General features: G+C 42.1%; 1 protein-coding gene across 2 annotated transcripts; it reads left to right on the top strand.

Annotated features, from left to right (window-relative positions):
• The first annotated feature begins 580 nt into the window (after positions 1–580).
• On the top strand, positions 581–25830 carry LOC135760717 (ubiquitin carboxyl-terminal hydrolase 9X-like). Of its 2 annotated transcripts, none has more exons than XM_065274833.2 (45): positions 581–911; positions 3404–3642; positions 3734–3879; positions 3983–4062; positions 5664–5776; positions 5859–6077; positions 6955–7070; positions 7362–7613; positions 7738–7876; positions 8504–8656; positions 8740–8844; positions 9085–9291; positions 9391–9527; positions 9608–9741; positions 10088–10175; positions 10527–10869; positions 11875–11970; positions 12063–12265; positions 12363–12603; positions 13093–13242; positions 13326–13446; positions 13533–13663; positions 14416–14694; positions 14784–14909; positions 14999–15136; positions 15235–15401; positions 15499–15607; positions 15696–15842; positions 15920–16066; positions 16155–16362; positions 17103–17323; positions 17413–17603; positions 17801–17974; positions 18046–18187; positions 18654–19401; positions 19544–19667; positions 19991–20216; positions 20650–20779; positions 20883–21068; positions 21160–21380; positions 21491–21579; positions 21691–21847; positions 23077–23289; positions 23466–23561; positions 24077–25830. In XM_065274833.2, exons 2-45 carry the CDS (start codon positions 3541–3543, stop codon positions 24212–24214), a joined length of 7653 nt encoding a protein of 2550 aa, XP_065130905.1. In that variant the 5' UTR covers positions 581–911; positions 3404–3540; the 3' UTR covers positions 24215–25830. The 2 variants fall into 2 exon arrangements, with proteins under 2 accessions (XP_065130905.1, XP_065130906.1); XM_065274834.2 differs by lacking the exon at positions 581–911 and adding an exon at positions 930–1136.
• Positions 25831–25971: the final 141 nt, after the last annotated feature.

Raw genomic sequence — 25971 nt, 5'->3', positions numbered from 1 at the left:
TCCTAAAATATGTGTATTAACATTAAAACTGTGTCAGATAAGTAGGTATTGAGAAATTATAGATATAATAATAATAATAGTTTATTTATTTATAAAGCACAATGCTGTATAAAGAATGAGTCAATAGCATGTTGTAGTACATTACACATACATTTATAAAAGAAAAGAACAATATAAAAATACAAATAAATAAGATATACAATGTTAAAATAAGAAATGTAATACAGAGGCCGTTTTCAAATAGAGGAAAGATGTAGACTGATATTAAACTTTTAGATAATAAAGTCAAGGAGCCGAGAAGTTCAGTTTTAAACCTGAGATCAGTGAGAAGAAGCTGAACCTAAGGGATCTATCTAGTAGAGTTAAAAGAGCTGCGAGATAGGAAAGTGCCAACCCATTTTATGATTGAAAACAATGACTAACATTTTATACTCGATTAAGACTTTACTGGTATTCAACTACTGGACTGTATGAGAGAATCAATAAAGTGTAAAGTTAGAACAGAAGATGGCAGTAATGCAACAAACTGCTGTAAAACCCCAAAGAAGAAGTCACTGGTGTTTATATACAGACAAATCAATGACATCTTTTAAGATCTGTCAGTAGAAGTTATTTTTTAGTCTAGGATTAACCTCAAGCCTTGTCTGTGAAACCAGGGGCAAAAGTCACAAACACACTGCAGGACAAACATCGCGATTTAATGTCGGACAACGCGCCACTTCATTAAAACACAACATGTTTAAATAATATGACCAATCACCCGTGTGTTAGACTGAAGCTGGACGGGTGTCGTGGAGGGGGGCGGCTGGTGGTGACGCAGAAAAAACACCCGAAAAAAGATCTCGGATATAGTGTATAGTCCCGTATCAACCGTGGACAGTAATAACACGCAGCGGATGCGCGAGCTGTGGGTAAGTTAAGTGTTGTCGGTAAACGAGCTGTCACTAGTTAAGCTCTTCAGTGAAAAAAGAACACGAGCCTCGATGACACTAAAAACATCCCGCGTTGTGGATCTGACAGCAGGTTCAATGAAACCGGGTTGTGTGATACCGGAGCAAAATGTCTGCCTGTCACAGAGGCTCAGATCCGAGCTGCGGTCCACCGACTGTACGCGGTGTTTCAAGCTCTCGTGTGCGGTAAGACTGCAAGGGACTGATCGGATTTGCGTCCGAGCTCGCGAGGTCGTTTATCGCGCTGAGTGTCGCGCCATTAATAAGCTGGTGCTATGTTTAGTACATTAGCAGCCTAACAGGCCTCAAATCACACACTCGCCAAAAAATAAACATTCAATCGATGAACACTTTTATATACAGAGAGAGAAAGAACACGTGTGTGCAGGTGTTGTCAGTGTTTGTTTTATTTCTCTGCAGAAATCTGAACATTCATGTTCGTTGAGTGGCTGTGCTAATGCTAATGCTAACTGCAGCGGTGTAATAACGGGGACGTTAATCGACATTTTAGTTTTAAATCGAGTCTGTGTAACAGTTTTAAACAAATATATGATATATGTCCATATTGTAGTTACTGTCATGTGAGTTTGAAGTTTGTGTGTCTGTAAACGTTGATGTTTATGAATGATACCGTCTGTATAAATTTGTGTGTCTGTCTTTATAAAAAGTCTCGTGAGTTTGCTTTGTTTTGATCTCTGACAGACAGCTGTCACTCCAGAGACGTCTGATGTTATTATAGCGGAATAACACGCGACATGTTTGTGTTGTAATCACAGCATTACTGTCGCGTTATGAAGGTTAAATGTTTCTGACAGTCAGTTGTGAGTATGAATGTTGTTGTTGTTGTCACACTGACAGAATTGTGTTTCTCTCTATCCTGATGTTTCTTGTTGTTTTACTGAATGACTGGAGTGAAGGGGTTTTAATGACAGACAGACAGACAGACAGATGTTGTGCTTTTGTCACTTTTCACACCTGACACTGAATGAGCTGCAGATGTGTTGGGGTGAAGAACTGGGCCGTTTTAACCCTTCTTGTAAATCAATGCGCTTAACTTTAGGGCTGCACGATTAATCGGGTTGAGTTATCATGGCCATCTCATCAGTAAAGGTCTGGTCAGAGTTAGGGATGCACCGATATCGATACTAGTATCGGGTATCGGCCTCGATACCACATTTTCTAAAGTACTCGTTAAAAGTCCCCCGATACCTGGAATCGATACCACGGTCTGAGAAATGTCTATGTTTGAGCGGCGTGTAAGGGGTTAATGCCTCTTGTGTTGTCCAAAGAGGCAGAGTTTACAACAAACTGGAAAACTAGTCCTTTGTTTTTTTGTTAAATTATATGACTAAAGCTGTTACCTGTAAATTTAAATCATGTTTTTTAATTAAGTACTTGGTATCGGTATCGGCAAGTACTGAAATGCAAGTACTCGTACTCGTACTCGTATTCCAAAAAAGTGGTATCGGTGCATCCCTAGTCAGAGTCACACTACCCTTCTGACAGTGTCAGAAATTCAACATGATTAACACAGAGTGTTTGTGCTGCTTTAACCTGTGTACCAGTATTTGTTTACCATTACGCATGCTGATGATGTTGTGCTAACGTGTATCGCAGCCGTCACATCCTAAGATCTAATAGGTGTCATAACTGTACAGTCGTACCCAAGTTTAAACGTTTCATGTCACACAGTGTGATGACAAAAATCCTGCAGTGTATACACTGAGCTTAAGCGACGAGACACACATTATAAATAAACCCGATTAATCGTGCAGCCCTACTTAACTTCTTCATACATCATGAGTGACACTGAATTACATCAGTTTCTGATTTAACCCGATTATTAAACTAAAGGAGGAGTGAAGGAGAACTCGGTTAAACACGTGTTTCTCTCTCTTTCTCAATGTGTGTGATCTGTTTTGAGTTTTGGGTTTGATCTGAACATTCATATATGTTCACTCTATATAAACCCAATGTTGTAACGCTGTGATCTTTGAATGGATCGACTGATGGAGAACCCTACAGTCAAGTACTTCCGTTAACAGACAGAAAATCTGCCCTGAACGATCATTGTTTTTTATTTTGTGTATGGATGGGAGAGAGAAGTTGTACAATCAGGGTCCGTTCTGCTAAAGTACCACCTCTGCTTAAATCAGGGGTGTCAAACTCAGTTCCTGGAGGGCCGCTGTCCTACACACCTGTTTAGAAGTTTCTAGTAATCCTGAAGACCTTGATTAATCGCATCAGGTGTTTTTGATTAGGGCTGGATCTAAACTCTACAGGGACACCGGCCCTCCACGAATTGAGTTTGACATTCCTGACTTAAAATGAGCAGTTGCACATCTGATCTAGGACCAGTTCTGCACTGTAGTAGCACTATGTATAAATAAATGTATGAATGATCCAAGTGAATTTTACTTCATCTTGCTGTCTGTATTTTGCATTTCTTGCAGGTAATGCGATGATCTCTACGGTCCAGTGAGAGCTCCAGGTGCCTCGTATCTGCCCCGCCGCCCTGCAAGCAGTAACTTTCCGCTTGGCCCCCGCCACCTAAACGGACGAGATCACAAAGATTTGCTCCGTCCCAAGCATGACGGCCACCACCCGTGGGTCCCCCGTGGGGGGCAATGAGAGCCAGGGGCAGAGCCAAACGCCGGACAGCCAGAACCAAACCCTATTAACCCAGAACCAGGTCTGCGTGATTGATGGTTTGACATCCTGTCGCTCTGTGTGTTTGGATCTGATCTGTGATCATTGCCGTTGTCTCTTCTGTGTGCGTTTAGACTCCTTCGACAAACTCCTCTAATGAGACGTCACCTGTCAGTGCACCTGAGGAACAGGGTCAGGGTGATGCCCCGCCCACACAGGAAGAGGTGGAGCCTGCCTTTCCCCACACAGACCTGGCCAAGCTAGACGACATGATCAACCGGTCAGTTTCAACAAACTTTATCCAGGTGTCCTGTACGATTCATTGTGAAGTGTGCGATTGTTGTCATCTTTCTGTCTTCTGCTCTGATTTGTGGTTGGTTCAGGCCGCGCTGGGTGGTTCCGGTTCTGCCAAAAGGAGAGCTGGAGGTTCTGCTTGAAGCTGCTATAGATCTCAGTAAAAAAGGTTATCAAGTTATATATGTGATCATCTGTCAGACGCCGTGTTATTTAAGGGATCAGGGGCTCGTTTCAGAAAGGAGGTTAAGAGAAAACTCTGAGTATGTTAACCCTGAAATGAGGGAAACTCTTGAGTTTTCTGTTTCTGAATGAGAGGTAGGTTAAACTCGAGATGGTGAGATAAGTCTAGTCTGTTTCAGAAGGAGAGGTAACTTATACACAGGGTACCTTAACTCAATGAGTAGAGGTGTTTAACTATCTCATTAACCCATTTGGTAAATTCAGTCAATGAGCACATTTGTATTACATACACTGTAAAAAAATCGCTTTAAGTTATAATCAAATTGCAAGTGCAAGTCAATTGAAAGTACTACTTTATATATTTTATATATTACACTAAAATTTAAACAAACAAAGGAAAACAGTGAGTTGAAATGAATTGATATACTGATGATGATGTTGCATTTATTTGTATTTGAGAGTTACATTTATGTCAGAATGATTTTTTTGTCATATCCACACATGCATTTATTAGGGCAGCATAATTTTTCTTTGCATTAATTTTTGATATATTTCAATACTTCTCAACCTTTGTGTCCATGCTCTTAAATCCAAACAGTTGCCTAGGAGTGGTATACGCAGAGGTCAGGGAAGACGTACTCTCAGCGACCTGAGTTCAAGTACCGGATTAGCATATTACAATTTTATTAATGTCAACCATTTGTTAACTATGGTAGCCTTTAAGTCTTCTTCTTTATTTAATTTGTTTTATCAAAGTTTTTATTGTTGGAGACTTTCACTGTACTTGCCAAAATACAGATAATACAATTTTCCCATTTTCCTTTCCCAAATTGCCCTCCCATATTCCCAGGCGACCAAACCCACCACATCTCTCAGTGGTTAAATAAAACTATATATTTATATATATATTTATAAGTAAAATAATTTCTAGGTAGTGCAAGATAAAAGGCATATACAACTGTATGCATAAAGAAAGAAATTGAGCAGTCCTAGACCACCAGGACAAGGTTAAGGGTTACAGCTACTTCTAACCAGGCTGAAATTGTCTTTTGAGAAGCACCATGTAGTTGTTTATTTAATTTTTAGTTGCTGTCATGGTCATTTTGTCCATGGGATTGCATGAAAATTAATATAAAGTTTAATAACTTACAGTCCTAAGTTTCTTTATTTCTGATATTTTAACTGTGATAAAAAATGAAATGTATGCATTTACTCAAGTAGCAATTTCAAAACTCTTTTCTTTATAATATATGCTCATAGTTGCTGTTCACTTGCAGCAACACTTTCAGGTTTAATAATGAAAAGTATCCGGACCTCTTTGTCAGGGGTTTGTTGCCATGGTGAATCCTAATATTTGAGCTCCATTGATGACGGCTTTTCAAAGTGGTTGTGAACACGCTTAACTCAGTCAGCCTACCTAGAGTCGATTGAACTAACCCAGATCAGCTGTTGTGAAACTGAAAACTCAAGAGTTTCCTATATCTCAGAGTAAATCAAGTCAGAGTTTGTTAAACCTCCTTACTGAAACGGGCCCCAGATCTTTACACAATCTCTTGTTGTTGTTGTTGTTGTTGTTGTATTGTGTAGGGCTTGATGTGAGATGTGAGGCATGTCAGAGGTTCTTCCGTGACGGCCTGACGATCTCCTTCACAAAAATCCTGACAGATGAGGCTGTGAGCGGCTGGAAGTTTGAGATTCACGTGAGCGCTGTGTCGTGCTTTTCATTTATGGTGGTGGGATTAAAGGCTTCTTTCTCATGGTCTTTTGTTTCGGCTCTTTCAGAGGTGCATCATTAACAACACTCACCGGCTCATCGAGCTCTGCGTGGTCAAACTGGCTCAGGATTGGTTTCCTCTGCTTGAACTGCTCGCCATTGCAACAAACCCGCACTGCAAATTCCACATCTATAACGGCACGCGTCCGTCTGAGAGCGTCCCTGCCGGCACCCAGCTTGCAGATGATGAGCTGTTCGCCCGCTCGCCTGACCCTCGATCGCCTAAGGTACTCTCTAAAACTCTGGTATGTGCCGGAGGGGTGCAGTAGGGTACGGTCATCGTTTCAGATGGGCTACTCTCATGGGCTGTGTGTCTGAACTGAAGCTTAAATGCTTAGATATGGCACAGTTTACCCCTGCTGCGTACAAACCTGATATCTCAATGTATTTAACACAGAACGTGACGCAGGACGTACTTTGTTGAGGAATTAAAAATGTTCTGCTTTTGTACTTTGATTTGATGCCTGAAGGTATTGATGTTGATAAGTAACTAAGTCAGAACTTGACACATACTGTACATATAACTCTCATCACAAAACCTGGCAAAAGTCATTTTTGGTGATTTACTCTTTTTAAAAATAAAATCATCCTACACAACATAAAGACAATTCTGTGAAACTATAAAGAGCTCAAATACAAAATCCTCTAAGTGTGTTTCTGTTGCAGTTAGCCTTTAGCGGCTTTTGCATCTAAGCTCCTCATATAATTTTGATATCTTTTATATTGGCTGTGTGAGATCATGTCAAAGCTTTGATGCTCCTGATCTCTCCATTAGATTCTGAGACTTTGGTCTGGATTTAAAAGAAAGAGGGAAATATTGAGCAAAATGATAGCGTGGCCGGACTGGATTGTATTTGACTGAATGCGTGACCGTGTTTTCTTCCCATATATATTATCTTTATTTATATTATTGTATTTTATGGATTTGGCTTACAGTGCATTACAAGCTATACATTTTTTTTTATATCAGTATGTGATGTGGGGACCTTTTGCGCTGCAAACACAATGCTCTACCACTGAGCTATACAGGAACGCTGCCATGTAGCTGCCAGTGCTTTATTTGTTTGTTTCATTTATCTCATCGATGTATATTTCTGTGCTCAGGGTTGGCTGGTGGACCTCATTAATAAATTTGGAACATTGAACGGGTTTGAGATTTTACACAATCGCTTCATGAGCAGCCAGGCTCTCAACGTGCAGATAATCGCAGCTCTTATCAAGTATGTACTCCTGCATTCAGACGCACACTTACTATCTGTTTCATTCAATCATTAGACATTTAGCTGCTGTTTCATTACCTAAAGGAATCAGACGTTCGCTCGACTAAAACATAAAGACTTTAGACATTACTGCCTGGAGTGTGCGTTAGCTTTCATTTCATTTTTTTGAATGAATTAAAAAACATTTTAATTCCAACCAATTACTCTTCACTTCTTAAACAGAAAATGAAAGATTTCAATCCAAGAAGCATTTGAGCCACACAAAATTTCTTTCCTTAATTTGTATTCCAGACCTTTTGGGCAGTGTTATGAGTTTTTGACTTTACATACGGTGAAGAAGTTTTTCTTGCCTATAATCGAGATGGTGCCGCAGTTTCTGGAGAACCTCACAGATGAGGAGCTGAAGAAAGAGGCAAAAAACGAAGCTAAAAATGATGCATTATCCATGATTATAAAGTCACTGAAGAATCTGGCATCCAGAGTTCCTGGTCAAGAGGAAACGGTCAAAAACTTGGAAATATTTAGGTTAAAAATGATCCTGAGGTAAGCTGTGTGATGTTTATCTCATTGTGTCACCTGACATGAACGCTTTCTATTGGTCCGCTTTATTGGTTATCGTTGAGAACTCTTTACGGTCTGATGATCTGATGTCTTGGCTGCTTCACAGGTTATTGCAAATCTCCTCGTTTAATGGGAAAATGAATGCGCTAAACGAGGTAAACAAAGTAATCTCCAGCGTATCTTATTACACACATCGACATGGCAATCCTGAAGAAGAAGAATGGCTGACTGCGGAGCGTATGGCTGTAAGCGCACCAATCACTTAAACCTCACAGAAACCTCTTATAAAGGTCATCTGTGTTTATGTGATAGATTTGTTTTTAAATATAGAAGAGAGAGTCATCTATATAACCTAATCTAGTTAGAGAGTCGGGCTTGTAAGGGGAGAGTTGCTGGTTTGAGTCTAACCATTGAGAAAGTCAACTGTAGTTGCGTTTCCATTTACAAAAACTTCAATGGAAAGAGTTTATTTGCACATAATTATTATTAAAAGATGAAGCGGTATGAACTCAAACCTCCCGGAAACACCTCAATACATCTCTGCCCACAAGTATTAAAGGCTTAACTTGGGATTAATTTTTGGATAAAACTCTTATGTCTCCAGTTAAAAATAATGCCTATTGTGGTGGATGTGATATTAGTAAACCTATCAACATCAGTGGATGTGAAGTGGAATGACTTATCGCGAGAGGAAAAAGTTTCAGTCGATATTCAGTTGAAACGCCGTCATTACGCAATAATCTTTTGACGGCATTTAGAGAATAATGCTAACGTTTTGCACAAATGGAAACGCAGCTCTTATGTGTTGAGTAAATGCAGAGGTTATATTCTGAGATAGATTGGTCATCCTTACGTCTTATTATTCGTGTCAGGAGTGGATTCAGCAGAACAACATTCTGTCCATTGTCCTGAGAGACAGTCTTCATCAGCCACAATACGTGGAGAAGCTGGAGAAGATCCTGCGCTTTGTTATCAAAGAGAAAGCTCTCACCCTGCAGGACCTGGACAACATCTGGGCGGCACAGGTACTCAACTTCATTCATACCAGAGCCAGACAGACACGGACTAAAAACACTTTCTCAGTTTTGTCTACGTTTATCTTCCTCAGGCTGGTAAACATGAAGCGATTGTAAAGAATGTTCACGATCTTTTGGCCAAACTAGCGTGGGATTTCTCTCCTGAGCAACTTGACCGCCTGTTCGACTGCTTCAAGGTTCGTATGCTATTATTATGATGTAGTGATTATTAGGGTCTTTCTGGTCAGGTCCTACAGAGTAATATTTCATCCCTGGTCAAACACGCTGATCGAGGTCCTCTGGACGACTGGTGTTTTTGATTTTGGGTCGTTACTAAACCTCTGATGGACCGCAGTTGGCCACCGGCTCTGTTATATGAACCGTTACGACTCTTCTCCGTGCATTCGTTGTCACGTTTGCGTGTTTGCGATTTGCAGGCGAGTTGGACCAACGCGAGTAAAAAGCAGCGGGAAAAGCTTCTAGAGTTGATCCGCAGGCTGGCCGAGGACGATAAGGACGGGGTGATGGCTCACAAAGTGCTCAACCTACTGTGGAATCTGGCGCACAGCGATGACGTCCCTGTGGACATCATGGATCAGGCTTTGAGCGCTCACATTAAGATCCTGGATTACAGCTGCTCTCAGGTGAATGCCAGAACGCATCTTTGGTTTCACGAACGATGAGGTGCTATTGCTCACCGTCGTGCCGATAACGCGTAGAGATTGAACTCTGTTGTCTTACAGGACCGCGACACGCAAAAGATGCAGTGGATCGATCGTTTTATCGAGGAGCTTCGGACGAATGACAAGTGGGTGATTCCAGCGCTGAAGCAGATCAGAGAAATCTGTAGTCTGTTTGGAGAAGCTCCTCAGAATCTCAGGTCAGACCCATAATTAGCAGAGGTTTGAAATGTCCTTGAGGTTTTGTCCTGATGTCTCACAGCCTCTCTCTCTCGTGCAGTCAGACGCAGAGAAGTCCTCACGTCTTTTATCGTCATGACCTGATCAACCAGCTCCAGCACAATCACGCTCTGGTCACGCTAGTGGCTGAGAATCTGTCTGCGTACATGGAGAACATGAGACACTTCTCTAAAGGTGCGTATGAGTGTCGTCTAACAGGAAGTGATGCGTCTTAATGTACATGCTTGAATACGGTTAACCCCTTAAAGTTCCTATGTACTGTGAGAGGAACACTGCATTCTTTGACAGTAAACTTCATGACATACAACAACTCAAAACATAAAGGTAAACATGTCACATATCTTTGAAAGCTGAGATTCTTTTAATTCAAATGATGTAAAGGCTTTTAGGATAAACCGCAGGTAAAATTGGTGTCCTTTTTAGGTGTTTTTTTAATCATTTTTCAGACTTGCACTCATGTACATGTTTGTTTGTATGCTTTTGCTCTCATACTGAGCTACACCTGTAATGTTTGACTTAGATCATCCAGGCTTTGACCCTCAGACGGTTCGAGTGGGCAGCAGGTACAGCCACGTACAGGAAGTTCAAGAGAGACTCAATTTCTTGAGGTCAGTCACAGCTTTCAAACAAGCTGCCCAGTGATGGATCAGGCACCTCACGTATGAAACTTTACCAAAAAGACACAAATAAATGCACAAATGTTTATTGGAACAAACGTGTGCGTGACAGAGTCATAAAGTTTACTTTATAAATTCCAGTTGTTGCACACGAGTGTGTGCGTATGGTGTTTGAAAACGTGAGATAAAATTACAGCGTGTAAATGTTGTCTGTGTCTGTATGACATTTTACTTTTCTTCTAAATATCTTAAAGAAAATGACCTGTAAATCAGAACGCAGCAGCAGCAGATGTGCTTCTTTCAGCTTTTCCTCTGCTGACGCTCATATTAATCCACGTTCAGGTTTCTGCTGAAGGACGGGCAGCTTTGGCTTTGTGCTCCTCAAGCTAAACAGATCTGGAAGTGTCTGGCGGAGAACGCAGTGTTTCTGTGCGATCGAGAGGCCTGCTTTAAATGGTACTCCAAACTCATGGGCGATGAGCCGGACCTGGACCCGGATATCAACAAGGACTTCTTTGAGAACAATGTGCTGCAGCTGGACCCCACGTTGCTCACGGAGAACGGCATCAAATGCTTTGAGCGCTTCTTTAAAGCAGTGAACTGCAGAGAGGGGAAGCTGGTGGCCAAACGGCGGGCGTACATGATGGATGACCTGGAGCTGATCGGCCTGGATTACCTCTGGAGGGTAACTTACGCACAACACCACTGAATGAAGCACGCGTGTGATTGTTTTTGCATGTAAACTACATGATAATGAAGAGATCGTGTTCTTATCAAACACTGTGGCCGTACATGTGTTAACTTTCTGCACATATAAAATGAGTACCACCAGTTTAGTGCAGGTCTGTCATGACGATTCATAGGAATAGTTCATCAGAAGTTGAACTTTCTGTCATCGTTTACTCACCCTGTGTCTTGCCCTTTGTTTCGTCTAGTCTGCTGATGTCGTGCAGATTTTAGTTCCAACCCTGATAAAACCTCACCAACCTGTAGTTTTTAGGGGACTCTTTAGACTTTGATTAGTTGTTCAGGTTTGCTTGATTAGACCTGGAGTTAAACTGTGCAGGACATCGGCACTCCAGGACCGACCTTGTCTACCCCTGCTCTAGTCCATGCCTGATTTAAAGTTATTTAATGATATTTAATGATAGTTATTTAATGATATTTAATGATAGTTATTTAATGATATTATAAATAAAGTCATTTACACCTAGGATGGCATGAGAGTAAATCTTGAGAGACATTTTGGTCACACTTAACAATAAGGTTCAATAGTTAACATTAGTTAACTACATTACTTAACATGAACTAATAATGAACTGCACTTTATTAATCTTTGTTCATGTTAATTTCATCAATTACTAATACTTTATTAAAATCATGTTAACATTAGTTAATGCACTGTGAACATTTTTTTTTCTATTAACTATAATTAACAAAGATTAAAAAAAACTGTAACAAATGCATTGCTCATGGTTTGTTCATGTTAGTTAATACATTAACTAATATTAACTAGTGAACCTTATTGTGAAAGTGTTACAGAAATTTCATTTAGTGCTTAATTATTCGTTGATCAGAGATTTACATGATGAATTTTAGTAGAAACCTAACCTGATATTTAAGCTATTAAATTAGCGTCTGTGAATGATGTTTTTATAGGAGGATTTATTGCAGTTCTGTCATTCCATAGGTTGTGATTCAAGGAAGTGATGACATCGCCGTGCGTGCAATAGACCTGCTGAAAGAGATCTACACTAACCTGGGACCAAAACTACTAGTCAATCAGGTGCTCTGTCTCTCTCCATATATATACCCACACACATATTCAATCTCACCTCTGCGCACGCTGCTTATGCCTCGTCTGGTCTGCTGTTATAGGTAGAGATCCACGAGGACTTCATTCAGTCGTGTTTCGATCGGCTCAAGGCCTCGTACGACACTCTCTGCGTTCTGGACGGCGATCACGACTGTGCCAGACAGGAGGTCACGCGTGTGGTGCGAGTTCTCACTGTGCTCAAAGAATACATCAACGAATGTGACAGTGACTATCACGAGGAACGAACCATCCTGCCCATGTCCAGGTACCTGCTGCTAAACCGTCTGCTTCACTAACATTGGCAAGATCATCATGAGTTTCATTCCCATGGAACGCACAAAGCATTTAATTTTGCTCTACAGGGCGTTTCGTGGAAAACACATCACCCTAGTGGTGCGCTTTCCCAATCAGGGCCGACAGGTGGATGATCTGGACATCTGGTCCCACACCAATGACACCGTCGGCTCCGTGCGCAGATGCATTCTCTCTCGCATCAAAGCCAACAGCACGCACACCAAAGCCGAGCTGTTTATTGGAGGAGAGGTCGTGGATCCCGCCGACGACCGGAGGCTCATCGGACACCTGAATCTTAAAGACAAAACTGTGAGGTTTATCCTCGTTCGAGTATACTTACTACTTATGGAAGTTACAGCAGTGGCTGTAAAAACGTTTTGAGAAATATAACACAAAGTCTGCTGCTTCAGTGTTTGTCAGATGTTACTTTGGTTTACTGAAGTGTAATTACAAGTATTTCATGAGTGGCAAAGGCTTTTATTTACAATTACATAAAGTTTACACAAACAGTCAATCATTTTCATTGTTATGTGGACGACGCACAGCTCTATTTGTCCTCTATCATCCTCTCTTAGAGGAGTAAAATCCTGATTTTCACTTTTGATTTTCCTGAGTTTCCTTAAATACTAATAAAACAGAAATTATTTTAGTATGGACCAAATCCAATTTGTCATAAGCAACACATTGTTTAGTAATGTTCAAAAACAACACAATTTCTCCATAGTTGCTATTACGATTTGCTAAATCGAGGACTGGAGCAGTTTTATAAAATATCCTTTTCTCTCTCTTTGTGTGTAGCTCATCACTGCGAAACTCACCCAGGTCAGCACCAACATGCCCTCAAGCCCCGACAGCTCATCTGACTCGTCCACGGGCTCACCTGGAAACCATGGCAACCACTACAGCGATGGACCAAATCCAGAAGTTGAGAGCTGCTTGCCAGGAGTGGTAAAAATTCATTCTTGTGTTGGATATATGAGAGGATTGTCTTGTAGACAGATTTTGATGAGTTTAACGTGTTTGACGTGCAGATCATGTCCCTGCACCTGCGCTACATCTCCTTCCTGTGGCAAATCGCTGACCTGGGCTGCACTTTAAACATGCCACTGTTGCGGGATGGTGCCCGAGTCCTTATGAATCTCATGCCTCCAGGTATTGGTGAAACAAAAGCCTCGCAAATGTACTGTACTGCAAAACGTGTCGATTGAGCTCCTGACGTGTCCTTTTTACGTTGACAGATAACACTACGGTGGAGAATCTTCGAGCGATATGTTTGGATCACGCTAAGCTAGGAGAGAACAGTCTTAGTCCCACACTTGACTCGCTCTTCTTCGGCCCTTCACCTTCACAAGTGTTGTATCTCACAGAGGTATCACAGGTCATACCTGTACCTGTAATGGGCTTTATTTGTTTGCATGTATGTAGCTGTAACTAATATGCTTTGATATTCTGCCACCACACTCAGCATCACTCCGCCAGCTTTTTTAACTGCAGTGCCATGGTGTGAAAAGCAGATGCAGATGCAGACTTTAAGTCTCAGTCTCTTGACCAAAACGCAATTTAGTTACAGTTAAGTCATTTATGTTGTTCTAGTTTTAGTCTTATTATAGGTGACTTAATCTACATTAATACAAATGGTTTGACTGTAATTTAGTTTAAATGTAATTAAACGTGCCATACGGACAAAAACCTAATTGTTGTGATAAATTGAAGGACATGAAGCAGTTCATTCAATTTGTTAAAGCTCACTCGTTCAGCGAGTAACCACCCAAACAGCGCTTAAACTTGAATGCTTTTGACTAAGCATTGAGAACAAGTCGTTCAAGATTCATTAAAAATATCGATGTAGTGAACGTAACATCACTATCTGACATTTCGGGACAGATTTACTAACAGCATGTGCCAGCACAAACCATCGTTTTGTTGTTAAGTACACATAGTTTAACCCTGTTGTTTTTTTAATTTTATGTACTTATTTTTTCTTCTGATCATTAATAGATTTGATCTTCTCTTTTTCAGTCACTCAGTTTTTTCAGATTTTGTGTGACAGATCAGATCTTGAATCTTGAAGCTGCCGTACGATGCATTTTATTTAATTTTGTTCATGCACATTTCTGTTAGGTTGTTTATGCCCTGCTGATGCCAGCCAGTGGAACACTGGGAGATGATGCCAGTGACTTCCAGTACAACTTCCTGAAAAGTGGCGGCTTGCCTCTCGTCCTGGGCATGCTCACTAGAAATAACTTCCTTCCCAACGCAGACGTGGAGACGAGGCGCGGCGCCTACCTGAACGCCCTGAAAATCGCCAAACTTCTGCTTACTGCTATTGGATTTGGGCACGTGAAAGCTGTGGCAGAGGCCTGCCAACCTGTGGTGGAGGGCACCAACCCAGCGTCACCGGTACTGCGTGCGAGCAAAGTTTAAGCCTTTTTTATTTTTAATTATTTTAAACTCGTGGCGATGTGACTTTTTGTTTTGTCGTCTTTCAGATAAATCAGGCAACCCATGATCAGGCTCTGGTGCTACAGAACGCTCTCCAGAGCATTCCCAACCCCGCCTCTGAATGCATGCTGCGCAATGTGGCCATCCGATTGGCCCAGCAGATCTCAGATGAGGTTCCTGGTTTTGGCCGCTTTACGGTATATGTCGTCTCGAAGCCGGCTGGCTGGCGCGTGCTGATTTTTGTTTCCTTGTTGTGCCGCAGAACTTTTTTCAAGCCTCAAAGTACATCCCAGATATCTGTGTGATTCGAGCCGTGCAGAAGATCGTTTGGGCTTCAGGCAGTGGAACGCTCCACCTGGTCTTCAGCTCAAATGAAGAGATTAGCAAGATCTACGTGAAGGTACGCTGCTGCCTAAAGAAGAGGTCGGTCTGTTTTTTTAAAACTGGCTCGTAATCCGGCAGTCGGCCGTACCTCCACACGATCTGTTTGTTTCGCAGACTGCTGCAGGAAATGAGCCGGTCGCAGAAGACGAGCAGGTGTGCTGCGAAGCGCTAGAGGTCATGACCTTGTGTTTTGCTTTGCTTCCTACGGCCCTTGATGCACTGAGCAAAGAGAAAGCCTGGCAGACCTTCATCATCGACTTGCTGCTGCACTGCCAGAGCAAGTAAGTCAGATGAAAGCGATGGATGACCATGAGATGATGTTGTCATAATGGCTCATAATGTTTCATTGCTCTGTTGCGGTGTGTTTCCGTACGCCAGAGTTGTGCGTCAGATGTCACACGAGCAGTTCTTCCTCATGGCCACCAGGTGTTGTATGGGACACAGACCTCTTCTGTTCTTCATCACCCTCCTCTTCACTGTTCTGGGAGTGAGTACAGTGGTCAATGTTGTGCTTTCTTAGTGTGTGTACATCATAGACAAGCTGGTCATTTCTTGCTGTTTTTTTTTTTTTTAAGAGTACGGCTAAAGAAAGAGCCAAGCACGCTGGTGATTATTTCACCCTCTTGCGGCATTTACTCAACTATGCGTACAACAGCAACATAAACCTCCCTAATGCCGAGGTGCTCCTCAACAACGAGATCGAGTGGCTCAAGAGAATCAGGGTAAATTTATCGCAGTCATTCGTCATGCTTCACACATGGGAAAGAGCGATGCTTTAATTGAATCTTCAACTGTGTAGGATGAGGTGAGGAGGACGAGTGAGACGGGTGTTGAAGAGACTATTCTAGAGGGTCACCTGGGTGTCACCAAAGAGCTGCTGGCCTTCCAGACCCCCGAGAAGAAATTCTACATCGGCTGTGAGAAGGCCGGTGCTAATCTCATAAAAGTCAGCCACTTTTAACTTGTGATGTTGATTTTACTGAAAGTTCATTTTGTGTGTTGCCGACTTCATTTCCCATTTATGTCTTTCGTAGGAGCTGATTGATGATTTCATCTTCCCGGCGTCTAACGTTTACCTGCAGTATGTGAAGAGCGGTGAGTTTCCGGTGGAGCAGGTCATCCCGGTGTGCAGCAGTCCTGCGTCCATAAACGCCGGCTTTGAGCTGCTGGTCGCTCTTGCCGTTGGTTGCGTGCGGAACTTAAATCAGATTGTTGACACGCTCATGGATTTGTACTATCTAGGTTTGTATTTACATTCGGCCGCAGATTGTGTAAAATTCAAATTGCCTTATTATTTCTTTTTGAAAGGAAGTGCACTCTATTTTTCTTTTTACTTTTTAAACAGAGAAAAATACACAGTATTAATATTTTCTCGCTGGCACATTAGTTGTCTAGCTTTACTTTTGTTTAAAGAGCTCTCTATGAATCTTAAACAACTTATTGGTTTAATTCTTTATAAATAAACCCGACTCTCGCCATAAACTTGAGCCACAGAAGCTGTCATTATGTTAACTTTTTCCAGTCATTGATGAGTTAAAGGGATAGTTCACCGAAAAATGAAAATGCTGTCATCATTTACTCACTTTTATGTAGTTACAAACCCACATACATTTCTTTGTTCTGATAAACACGAAGCAAGATATTTTGGTCTGTGGACCCCATTTACTTTCAGAGTAGGAAAAAAGAAAACTATGGAAGTAAATGGGGTCCACGAACGCTTTGGTTACAAACATTTTTCAAAATATCTTCCTTTGGGAAGAAAAGGATTTTCATTTTTGGGTGAACTATCCCTTTAACTCTTCCCTGCCAATGACTAGTTTTTCCAGCAATCCATATTTCTGCTATTATCCACCAGGTGGCGCTCTTACCCAATTCATAAAACACAAGAAAAGAAAATGAGACCTCGAAATGGGGAAAAAACAAAGAAAACACAGAATTGTTTCTACTCGTGTTTCCTGTTTAAAAGATGCTGTCATTCTCAGGTTGTGAGGTGTTAACCGAGTGGGAGTATTTACCTCCGGTTGGGCCACGGCCGACCAAAGGCTTTGTGGGTCTGAAGAACGCAGGAGCCACGTGCTACATGAATTCTGTCATACAGCAGCTTTACATGATCCCACCCATCCGAGACGGCATCCTGGCCATCGAAGGCACAGGCAGTGACGTTGATGATGACATGTCTGGAGATGAAAAGCAGGACAATGAGGTAACAAGCAGACACCGATGTCAATAAACCGAGGTTAGGGAAAAAAACATCCGGATGTGCATCATTCATGTTGAGGTGTTGTGCCGCAGATTAACGTGGACCCCAGGGACGATGTCTTCAGTTATCATCACCAGTTTGATGACAAGCCCGCTCTTAACAAGGCAGAGGACCGTAAAGAGTACAACATCGCAGTGCTGCGTCACCTGCAGGTCATTTTTGGCCACCTTGCAGCGTCTCGTCTTCAGTACTATGTGCCCAGAGGCTTCTGGAAACGGTTCAGGTAAAATCAGCCGTCATCTCTCTTTATAAGTGTTATTGAAGAGATGATAGAGATTTGCTGTGGATGACAATATTAGCGTGTAAAAGAGCAACTTTAGCTACGTCACAGTCCAGGTTGTCTTGATGCTAGAGGTTCAGTTTTTACACTCGTTAACGTTAAGAACATTCGAAAGAATAGCTTTTCAATCTCCACTGCAGGTTATGGGGAGAACCGGTCAATCTTCGAGAACAACATGATGCATTGGAGTTCTTTAATTCTCTGGTGGATACGCTGGATGAGGCGTTGAAAGCCCTCGGGCGTCCCACCATGCTGAGCAGGATCTTGGGTGGCTCATTTGCAGACCAGAAGATCTGTCAGGGCTGTCCTCACAGGTAAGGTCATCACTTTGGACCTCTCCGTGCTTGTTTATTTGGAGATTATTCATTTGCTTGTCTCTTCATAGGTATGAGTGTGAGGAATCCTTCACAACACTGAACGTTGACATCAGGAACCATCAGAACCTCCTGGACTCTTTAGAACAGTACGTCAAAGGGGATTTGCTCGAAGGAGACAATGCTTACCACTGCGAGAAGTGTAACAAAAAGGTGGATAGTGTTTCTGATCTTCCCTCCATTTAAAAAAAACTGTTTACTCAAATAATGAACATGTCGCTCACGTGTTTACGAGAGAGTCTAGTTCTGATATTACAATATTTCTTTAGACAGACGTGTTAAATGCGCTTCAAAAGACAACACCAGTTGTATGGATTACTTGTATAATGAATGAATGTATGTACAAGACCATTCAGTGGTGTTTCAAAGACAATGAGAGTCGGGATATTTAAGAGTCCTGTTTTTCCCGATCCCATTATTCACCATAAACACAATCGTAGCTTCAAAAACACAGGGACCTTTAAAATAACTGTGTGTATTCACTCCTATACACTTGGGATAGCACGAGGGTGAAAAAATACTATTTTTGGGGTTAACTGTTAAACTTCTTGTAACTTAATAGTTGCTAGTTTTTGAACACAGCGTGAGTTGGTGACTTTTTCTCAAATGTGATCTGCAGGTCGACACAGTGAAACGTCTCCTCATTAAGAAACTCCCACCGGTCTTGGCCATTCAGTTAAAGCGCTTCGATTACGATTGGGAGCGCGAGTGTGCAATCAAATTCAACGATTACTTTGAGTTCCCTCGTGAGCTGGACATGGAGCCCTATACGGTGGCAGGCGTGGCGAAGCTGGAGGGTGACGAGGTCCTGCCGGAGAGCCAGGACGCCCCGGCGGAGTCCGAGCCAGGCAGCGGTTCCCGTTACAGGCTGGTGGGTGTGCTCGTGCACTCGGGACAAGCCAGCGGCGGACATTATTACTCTTACATCGTTCAGCGTCACGGTAGCGGCAAGGACGGACAAAAGGACCGCTGGTATAAATTTGACGACGGTGACGTAACGGAGTGTAAGATGGACGATGACGAGGAGATGAAAAACCAGTGCTTCGGTGGAGAGTACATGGGTGAGGTCTTTGATCACATGATGAAGCGAATGTCGTACCGTCGTCAGAAACGCTGGTGGAACGCTTACATTCTGTTCTACGAGCGCTTGGACGCTGCAGGGAGCGACGATGAGCTGTCAAAGTACGTTTCCGAACTGACGCTCGGACCCCGGCCCGACCAGCCCGAAATGCCTTCAGCCATCGAGGCCAGCGTCCGCAAACAAAATGTGCAGTTCATGCATAGTCGCATGCAGTACAGCCTTGAGTATTTTCACTTCATTAAAAAACTGCTGACCTGTAATAGCGTCTACCTGAATCCTCCTCCAGGTGCGTTTGGCTGTTGGTCTTTCATCTTATTCTTTGGCAATTGGTACAACATTTCAACTGTATTTTTACCTCATCTGTATCACTGGTGTGATATTCAGATGGCAGATTTTGTCAAGTATTCTCCTTTTGTGGATTTTCCTAGGTCAAGATCACCTTTTACCAGAAGCTGAAGAAATAGCCACCATTAGTATTCAGCTTGCTGCTAGATTTCTGTTTAGCACTGGTTTCCACACCAAGAAGGTCGTCCGAGGCCCTGCTAGCGACTGGTGAGCATTATTGTCCGTCTCCATGTTTTAATACACCCGAGTCTTCACTACTACCATGTGTGTCTTCAGGTACCCTGTGTCGAGATTAAATCTCTGCACGCTTCTGGCGTTTCTTTTATTTGGATCTTGGCTTCTTATCCTTCTGTTTTCATGCTAATTCATCAGTGTTTTGTAGAAAATATAAAGCTGCCTTATATAACAACTTGACATGGTTGATAAATGTAGTCAATCGTGTCGAAAATTTCAACTGCAAGACTATATTTGTTACTAGGCAGATGGAAGTTTGTCTCATTTTCCCAATGGGGATTTATTTTTGCTCACAGGTATGATGCGTTGTGCGTCCTACTGCGTCATAGCAAGAACGTCCGCAGCTGGTTTGCACACAATGTCCTGTTTGCCTTCCCCACGCGCTTCTCCGAGTACCTGCTGGAGTGCCCGAGTGCAGAGGTCCGTGGAGCCGTTGCCAAGCTCATTGTTTTCATCGCACACTTTTCCCTGCAAGACGGACCCTGTCCAGTCCCTGTGACATCACCGGGGTCGTCCACACAGGTACAAAGGCAAACTGAAATATCTTGTAGTTTAGAGTTTTAAACGTCCAGTGTCTGTTTAATTCAACAAAAGCAAACTTCAGGAGTGACGTGACGTAACGTTATCTAACAGCAATGTAAAAGACCAAGATCTGTGAAATCTGTTCAAATATTCACTTCTGTAAAACATCAGTATTGTGTAATAGAAAAATGAATTTGAACTTTTTTCAAGATAACGTCTTTTTTTAACCATTTTTCCCACATTTTAATTTTAAGTAAATTAATGCAAGCATTATTTTAAGAGGAATTTGGCAGAAATGTCATCGGTAGTTGACCGAATGTAACAAAATAATCATTTTACTAAATGCATACCTGTAAATATTCAATGTAGAAACACTGAAATAATTTTGAATTGTTGTCTGAGTTATGATGAATGTCTGTGGTCTGTTCGGCAGGCCTGTGAGAGCGCAACACTGAGCGACCATTTGTTACGAGCAGTGCTGAATTTACTCAGGAGAGAAGTGTCAGAACACGGACGTCATCTTCAGCAGTACTTTAACCTTTTTGTCATGTACGCCAATCTGGGTAAGAACTTAATCCGGTCATGTTCTTGGTTCCTGAGTTCCACTCTTTCGGATCTCAACTGTTATGTCAGTACGCTTGGCAATACCCTGCTTGTCTGTTGCAGGTTTGGCAGAGAAGACGCAGCTTTTGAAGTTAGGCGTGCCAGCCACGTTCATGCTCGTGGCGTTGGATGAGGGTCCCGGCCCTCCCATCAAGTATCAGTACGCGGAGCTCGGGAAACTTTACACGGTGGTGTCACAGCTGGTGCGCTGCTGTGATGTTTCTTCGCGCATGCAGTCCTCCATTAACAGTGAGCGGCGTGCGCTGGCGATCCTTATTTGGTTTTGTCAACTTCAAGGGCCGTGTAAAGCTTTTAGCTGCGCTCTCCTCTTTTCTGACAGGTAATCCACCTCTGCCCAACCCGTTCGGTGACCCCAGTCTCGCGTCTCCCATCATGCCACTGCAGCAGCTGGTGGGTGAGATTCTGTGCGTGCGCACAAGCTACGTGAAGAAGATCATCGAGGACTGCAGTAATTCTGAGGAGACGGTGAAACTGCTGCGCTTCTGCTGCTGGGAGAATCCTCAGTTCTCCTCCACGGTTCTCAGTGAACTGCTCTGGCAGGTTAGTCGGTGATTTAAAGCGTTTCTTATCGGCAGCAGAGTTGTCAGGCAAAGCGAGATGATCTTACGTTTCCGGATTGTCGCTCACTGCTAACTTTACATCGGTCCTAGGTGGCGTATTCCTACACTTACGAGTTGAGGCCTTACCTGGACTTGCTGCTTCAGATTCTTCTGATAGAGGACTCTTGGCAGACACACAGGTGAATTGCAGGCATGCGTGCCATCATCAAACTTGAAGTCTTGATTATTTTATAAAACAGATGAGCACGAATAATAACCTTATATTACGGATACTCATTCTCTCCGTTCAGGATCCACAACGTTCTGAAGGGCATTCCTGATGACCGAGATGGGCTCTTCGACACCATCCAGCGCTCCAAAAACCATTATCAGAAACGGGCCTATCAGTGCATTAAGTGCATGGTGGCTCTTTTCACCAACTGCTCTGTGGCTCATCAGATCTTACAGGTGAGGGTTGATGGTCTTTTTCTTGCAGACACTTTAATCCAAAGGGTCCTCCAAACCAAAGATAAAACAATGTCAGAGGTGGGGTTTTGTGGTGCGATAATGGCAACCGTATATATCCGTAAAACCCACATGGATTAAGCATAGGGTTAGGCCAATAGACGATGAGAGACATCAAGAGATGTTGAGCCCACAAAAACATCTTAATCACACTATATCACCCAGTGCAGTGCATACTTTCAATATCCATGCAGTTACTTCAAATAATATTTTATAGCACTAATGAAGCCCCATTCTTACAGATTTGTGTCATTTTCAAAGAGGTTAATTAAATGTTTCTTATATATTTTGATTGCATTTGTAAGTACAAACGTAACTGCCTAACTTGAAATGTAATATAAAAATATTGTTAAAGTAATCAAATCTTAATTGCATCGAAGAAGTTTTCGACCACTAAACCTTAGAAACCAGACATGCGTTAGGGTTTAACCTCCACACATAAACGTGAGGAAAGGTTAGGTGATGCTTGCGACTTCTTCAGTTTGGTAGTTTTTTAAAATCCTGCAGAGCCTTTTATATAAAAAGGTTGAATGTTACAAATGTTAAAAACGTTACAATAGTGTATGATATGTAAGGGATAATGTAGAGGCAACCGGTAGTTATTGGGAAATAAGCCCCGACAGTGTGATCAGGCCTCTACATTATCCCGCTTATTACACGGCTACTTGCCACATAAGAAAAAAAACTGCCGTGAATATGAATTTTAAACATTTTATTGGCATATTTGTTTTAAATTAACATTTTTATCCTTCCGCGAAACTTTGCACAGATGCATAAAATGATCGTAATACCTTATTAAGATCCTCTGCTTCATACTTGTCTGTCTCCATTTTTTTCTCTTTAACCAGTCTTTGAGAAGTTTTAATGCCCATTCTGTATTTGGCTTCGTAGCTGTCATGCTCTATTTTGTCAAGTTCAGTCTCAGTAAGCTGTCTGTGTCTTGTCGTGGTTGTCGAGTGTTTGTCACAAGATGGAGCCAAACAGATAAAGATCTTATTGATCTTTATTGGCGCGGAGCGATTTTACTCGTGCAAGTAGTCCGGCTATGCGTTATTAATTTGGAGCGGTTATTATTTGAAAAGAACGAACCTGCAAATGTCTCAACTGACCAATCAGAATCAAGCATTCCAGAGAGCCGTGTAATAAAAGTTTTGTATGTGCATTGCTTGCAGAGTAATGGTGACCTGAAGAGGAAGTGGACGTGTGCAGTGGAGTGGTTGGGTGATGAGTTAGAGAGGAGGCCGTACACAGGAAACCCTCAGTACAGCTACAACAACTGGTCACCTCCAGTACAGAGCAACGAGACGTCTAATGGATATTTTCTGGAACGTTCTCACAGTGCCCGTATGACCTTGGCTAAAGCCTGTGAGCTTTGCCCTGAAGAGGTGAGGCAGTAAATATCAAATCTGTTCCTTTGCATTCAATATTTCTTTCAAGAACTTAAACGTACCATGACTGATTGTTATTAATTGGTTATTAACAAAGCAAACTTTTCTTGCTATTATATGTGCCAAGATGTTTTTTTAATAGTTCAGATGCTAATATGTTTTGTTTTGTTCAGGAGCCAGATGATCAGGAAGCACCTGATGATCACGACTCGTCGCCTCCTGAAGACACCACCCTGTACCCTCACCCGCCCGGGACACAATATCAGCAGGTAACGTCCCACCCCAAAGACTGATGCACTTTACATGCGTTATTAAAAACATCTATAGAGGTTTTTTTCTCATGTAATGAACACTACTAACAGCAGACCAGGTTTGTTGCTTATTACTTTCCTCGCCTGCAGTGTCAGCATTGATGACAGGATGGGGTTATGGTAGATTTTGCACAGAACAGGGAAAATAAGAAAGCCGAACTAAACGGATGAGACCATGATTTAGGGACGTGGGGAGTACCTTACACAATTTCATATTGTTCATTACTGAGAGCTTGTGTGTGATGACTGCTTGGCTGCATTTTGAAATTTGATCTAGTGACATAAAGGGCATCAGAGGTCCTGTAACTAACATGGTTGGCAGCACAAAGGATCATGGGTTTAATCCCAGGGAAAACAAATGCTGATAAATTGTATAGTTTAAATGCACTGTAAGTCATGTACTTGTACGGTTAACCCTAACCCTGCTCTTGGACATCTTTGTACATCCTAATGTGTACTCTCTCTCTCTACAGCCTAATAACCATCATCACGGGCAGCCCTACACCGGCCCGGCCGCCCAGCATATGAATAACCCACAGCGCACCTCTCAGAGGCCTCAAGAAAGCTGGGACGGAACGGACGACGCGCCCCAGATCCAGACTAAAGAGTAGCAGTCACCTCGTGTGACCACGTCTCTCTTATTGAAGGACTGCTCTCGGACAAGTCCAGGCCTTACAAGCAACTGCCAGGTCCCAGGAATGGAGAAATGTCCCTTTCTTAACCACACACTTTATCTCATCCAGACGAGATCTGTTCCCTTCAATGTGAAAAGGATTTAAGTCTCGACACTGTCTGCTCCCCAGAAGCAAAAACACAAATATAAATGCTGCCTAATGTACAGCTCTTTGTGTTAACAGTCACACCATAGTGTGAATCTACAAATATGAAAGATGATGGTGTGTGTGTGTGTAGTGTGCATAGATCCGGACTGTTGGATAACACGAACACATTGGCATCGTCTAAAAATACCACCGAAAGAAACCTGATTTGTCTTGATTCATGCTGGTGTTGGTCTGATGTGAAGATGAGTTTGGTTGCTTGTGTTGGGTGGATGATGTGGACCATTAGCAGAGGCTGACAATCGTTTCATCCCTCAGTGACTCTCTCTAAGGTTAAAGGTTAAATTTAGGTAAATCTGCTATTATCTGCATTTTTTTTCTTTTATGCTCCATTCATTTAAAAAGGAGTGCAACACATTAACCAAACACTTTGTCAACCATCCGCTACAAACGCACACATTTACTTGCACTTTAGTCGGTCTTTACAGGCTGGAAAGAAAGTGTTGCTCATCTATTTCAGCTATCTTTGAATACAAATTTAGTCCCTCCCACTTTCTCTGTCCCTGTCCAATCGAAATGTAGCGGCGGTCACTAATTTTTACAGCGAGGTCCGAAGATTCATCGTACTGTACTGGATTATAACACTTAGGGCTTGTTGTTGTCGTTTACCTAAAATACCAAAAACGCTGCAGAAGATAGAAAAAGAGTTGCCATATTATTATTTTGCCATTTTCCTGGAAGGATGTTATTTTGTTGAAATTGAAAAGAGATTTGTTTAAATGAAAAGCGGTTGTCCTCGTGTTCTTTTTAAGAGGATCTTTACTGAGTTTTTGCAGATGATGTTGTATTCTGGAGCTGCTTTATTCATGTGAAGTTTTTACTATCCTGTACAGTCATATAGTTACAGAAGCACTGAATAATAAATGCAGTAAATAAATAACTTTAATGCTTTTTAGGGGGGGGGGGGGGTACATTGTGTAAATACCTAATGCACGCAAAACACAAGAGATGAGCTACAAAGATGCACTCATGTTTGTTTCCTGATGGTTTTATTTAACATTGAACAGAAGGTTCTCCAGAAAGATCTGCCCAAAACCCATCCAGAGGCCTACAGACAGCCTAACATAGACGACTTAACCAGGGCTTTGGTTATTGAGGGGCGAGGAGTTGGTTTAACCAGCACTAGAGATCATCAGGCCTCTCCATAACAACCATCTGTTAAGATGACTTCCAGGTCTCCTCCTCATCCCATCATTTTGCTTTTTTGTAAATGTCAAAATTATATTTGCCTTCTGGTTCTTGTGTGTGTGTTGTTATTTTATTGGTTCTTTTAAAGCTCTTGTGAAACGTGCATGGTTAATATTCCTCAATCTGCCTTAGAGAACTGTACAAACCCAGCGCACTGTAAAATGACACTTTAAAGGAAAAATAAAAGAAAGTGTATTTCAGTTATTTGTCTGGAAGATAAACTGTCTATTAATAGTCTATTAACAAATTCACTCATGAAAACGAGACATTAAGCCCTGGTTTCACAGATAAGGCTTAGCTAAAGCCAAGACTAGACCTTAGTTAAATTAAGATGTTATCGG

This window comes from Paramisgurnus dabryanus, chromosome 7 (genome assembly GCF_030506205.2).
Source record: "Paramisgurnus dabryanus chromosome 7, PD_genome_1.1, whole genome shotgun sequence".
Taxonomy (NCBI): Eukaryota; Metazoa; Chordata; class Actinopteri; order Cypriniformes; family Cobitidae; genus Paramisgurnus; species Paramisgurnus dabryanus.
The sequence above is the reverse complement of the archived record's forward strand: the minus strand, read 5'-3'. Positions and strand labels throughout refer to the sequence as shown.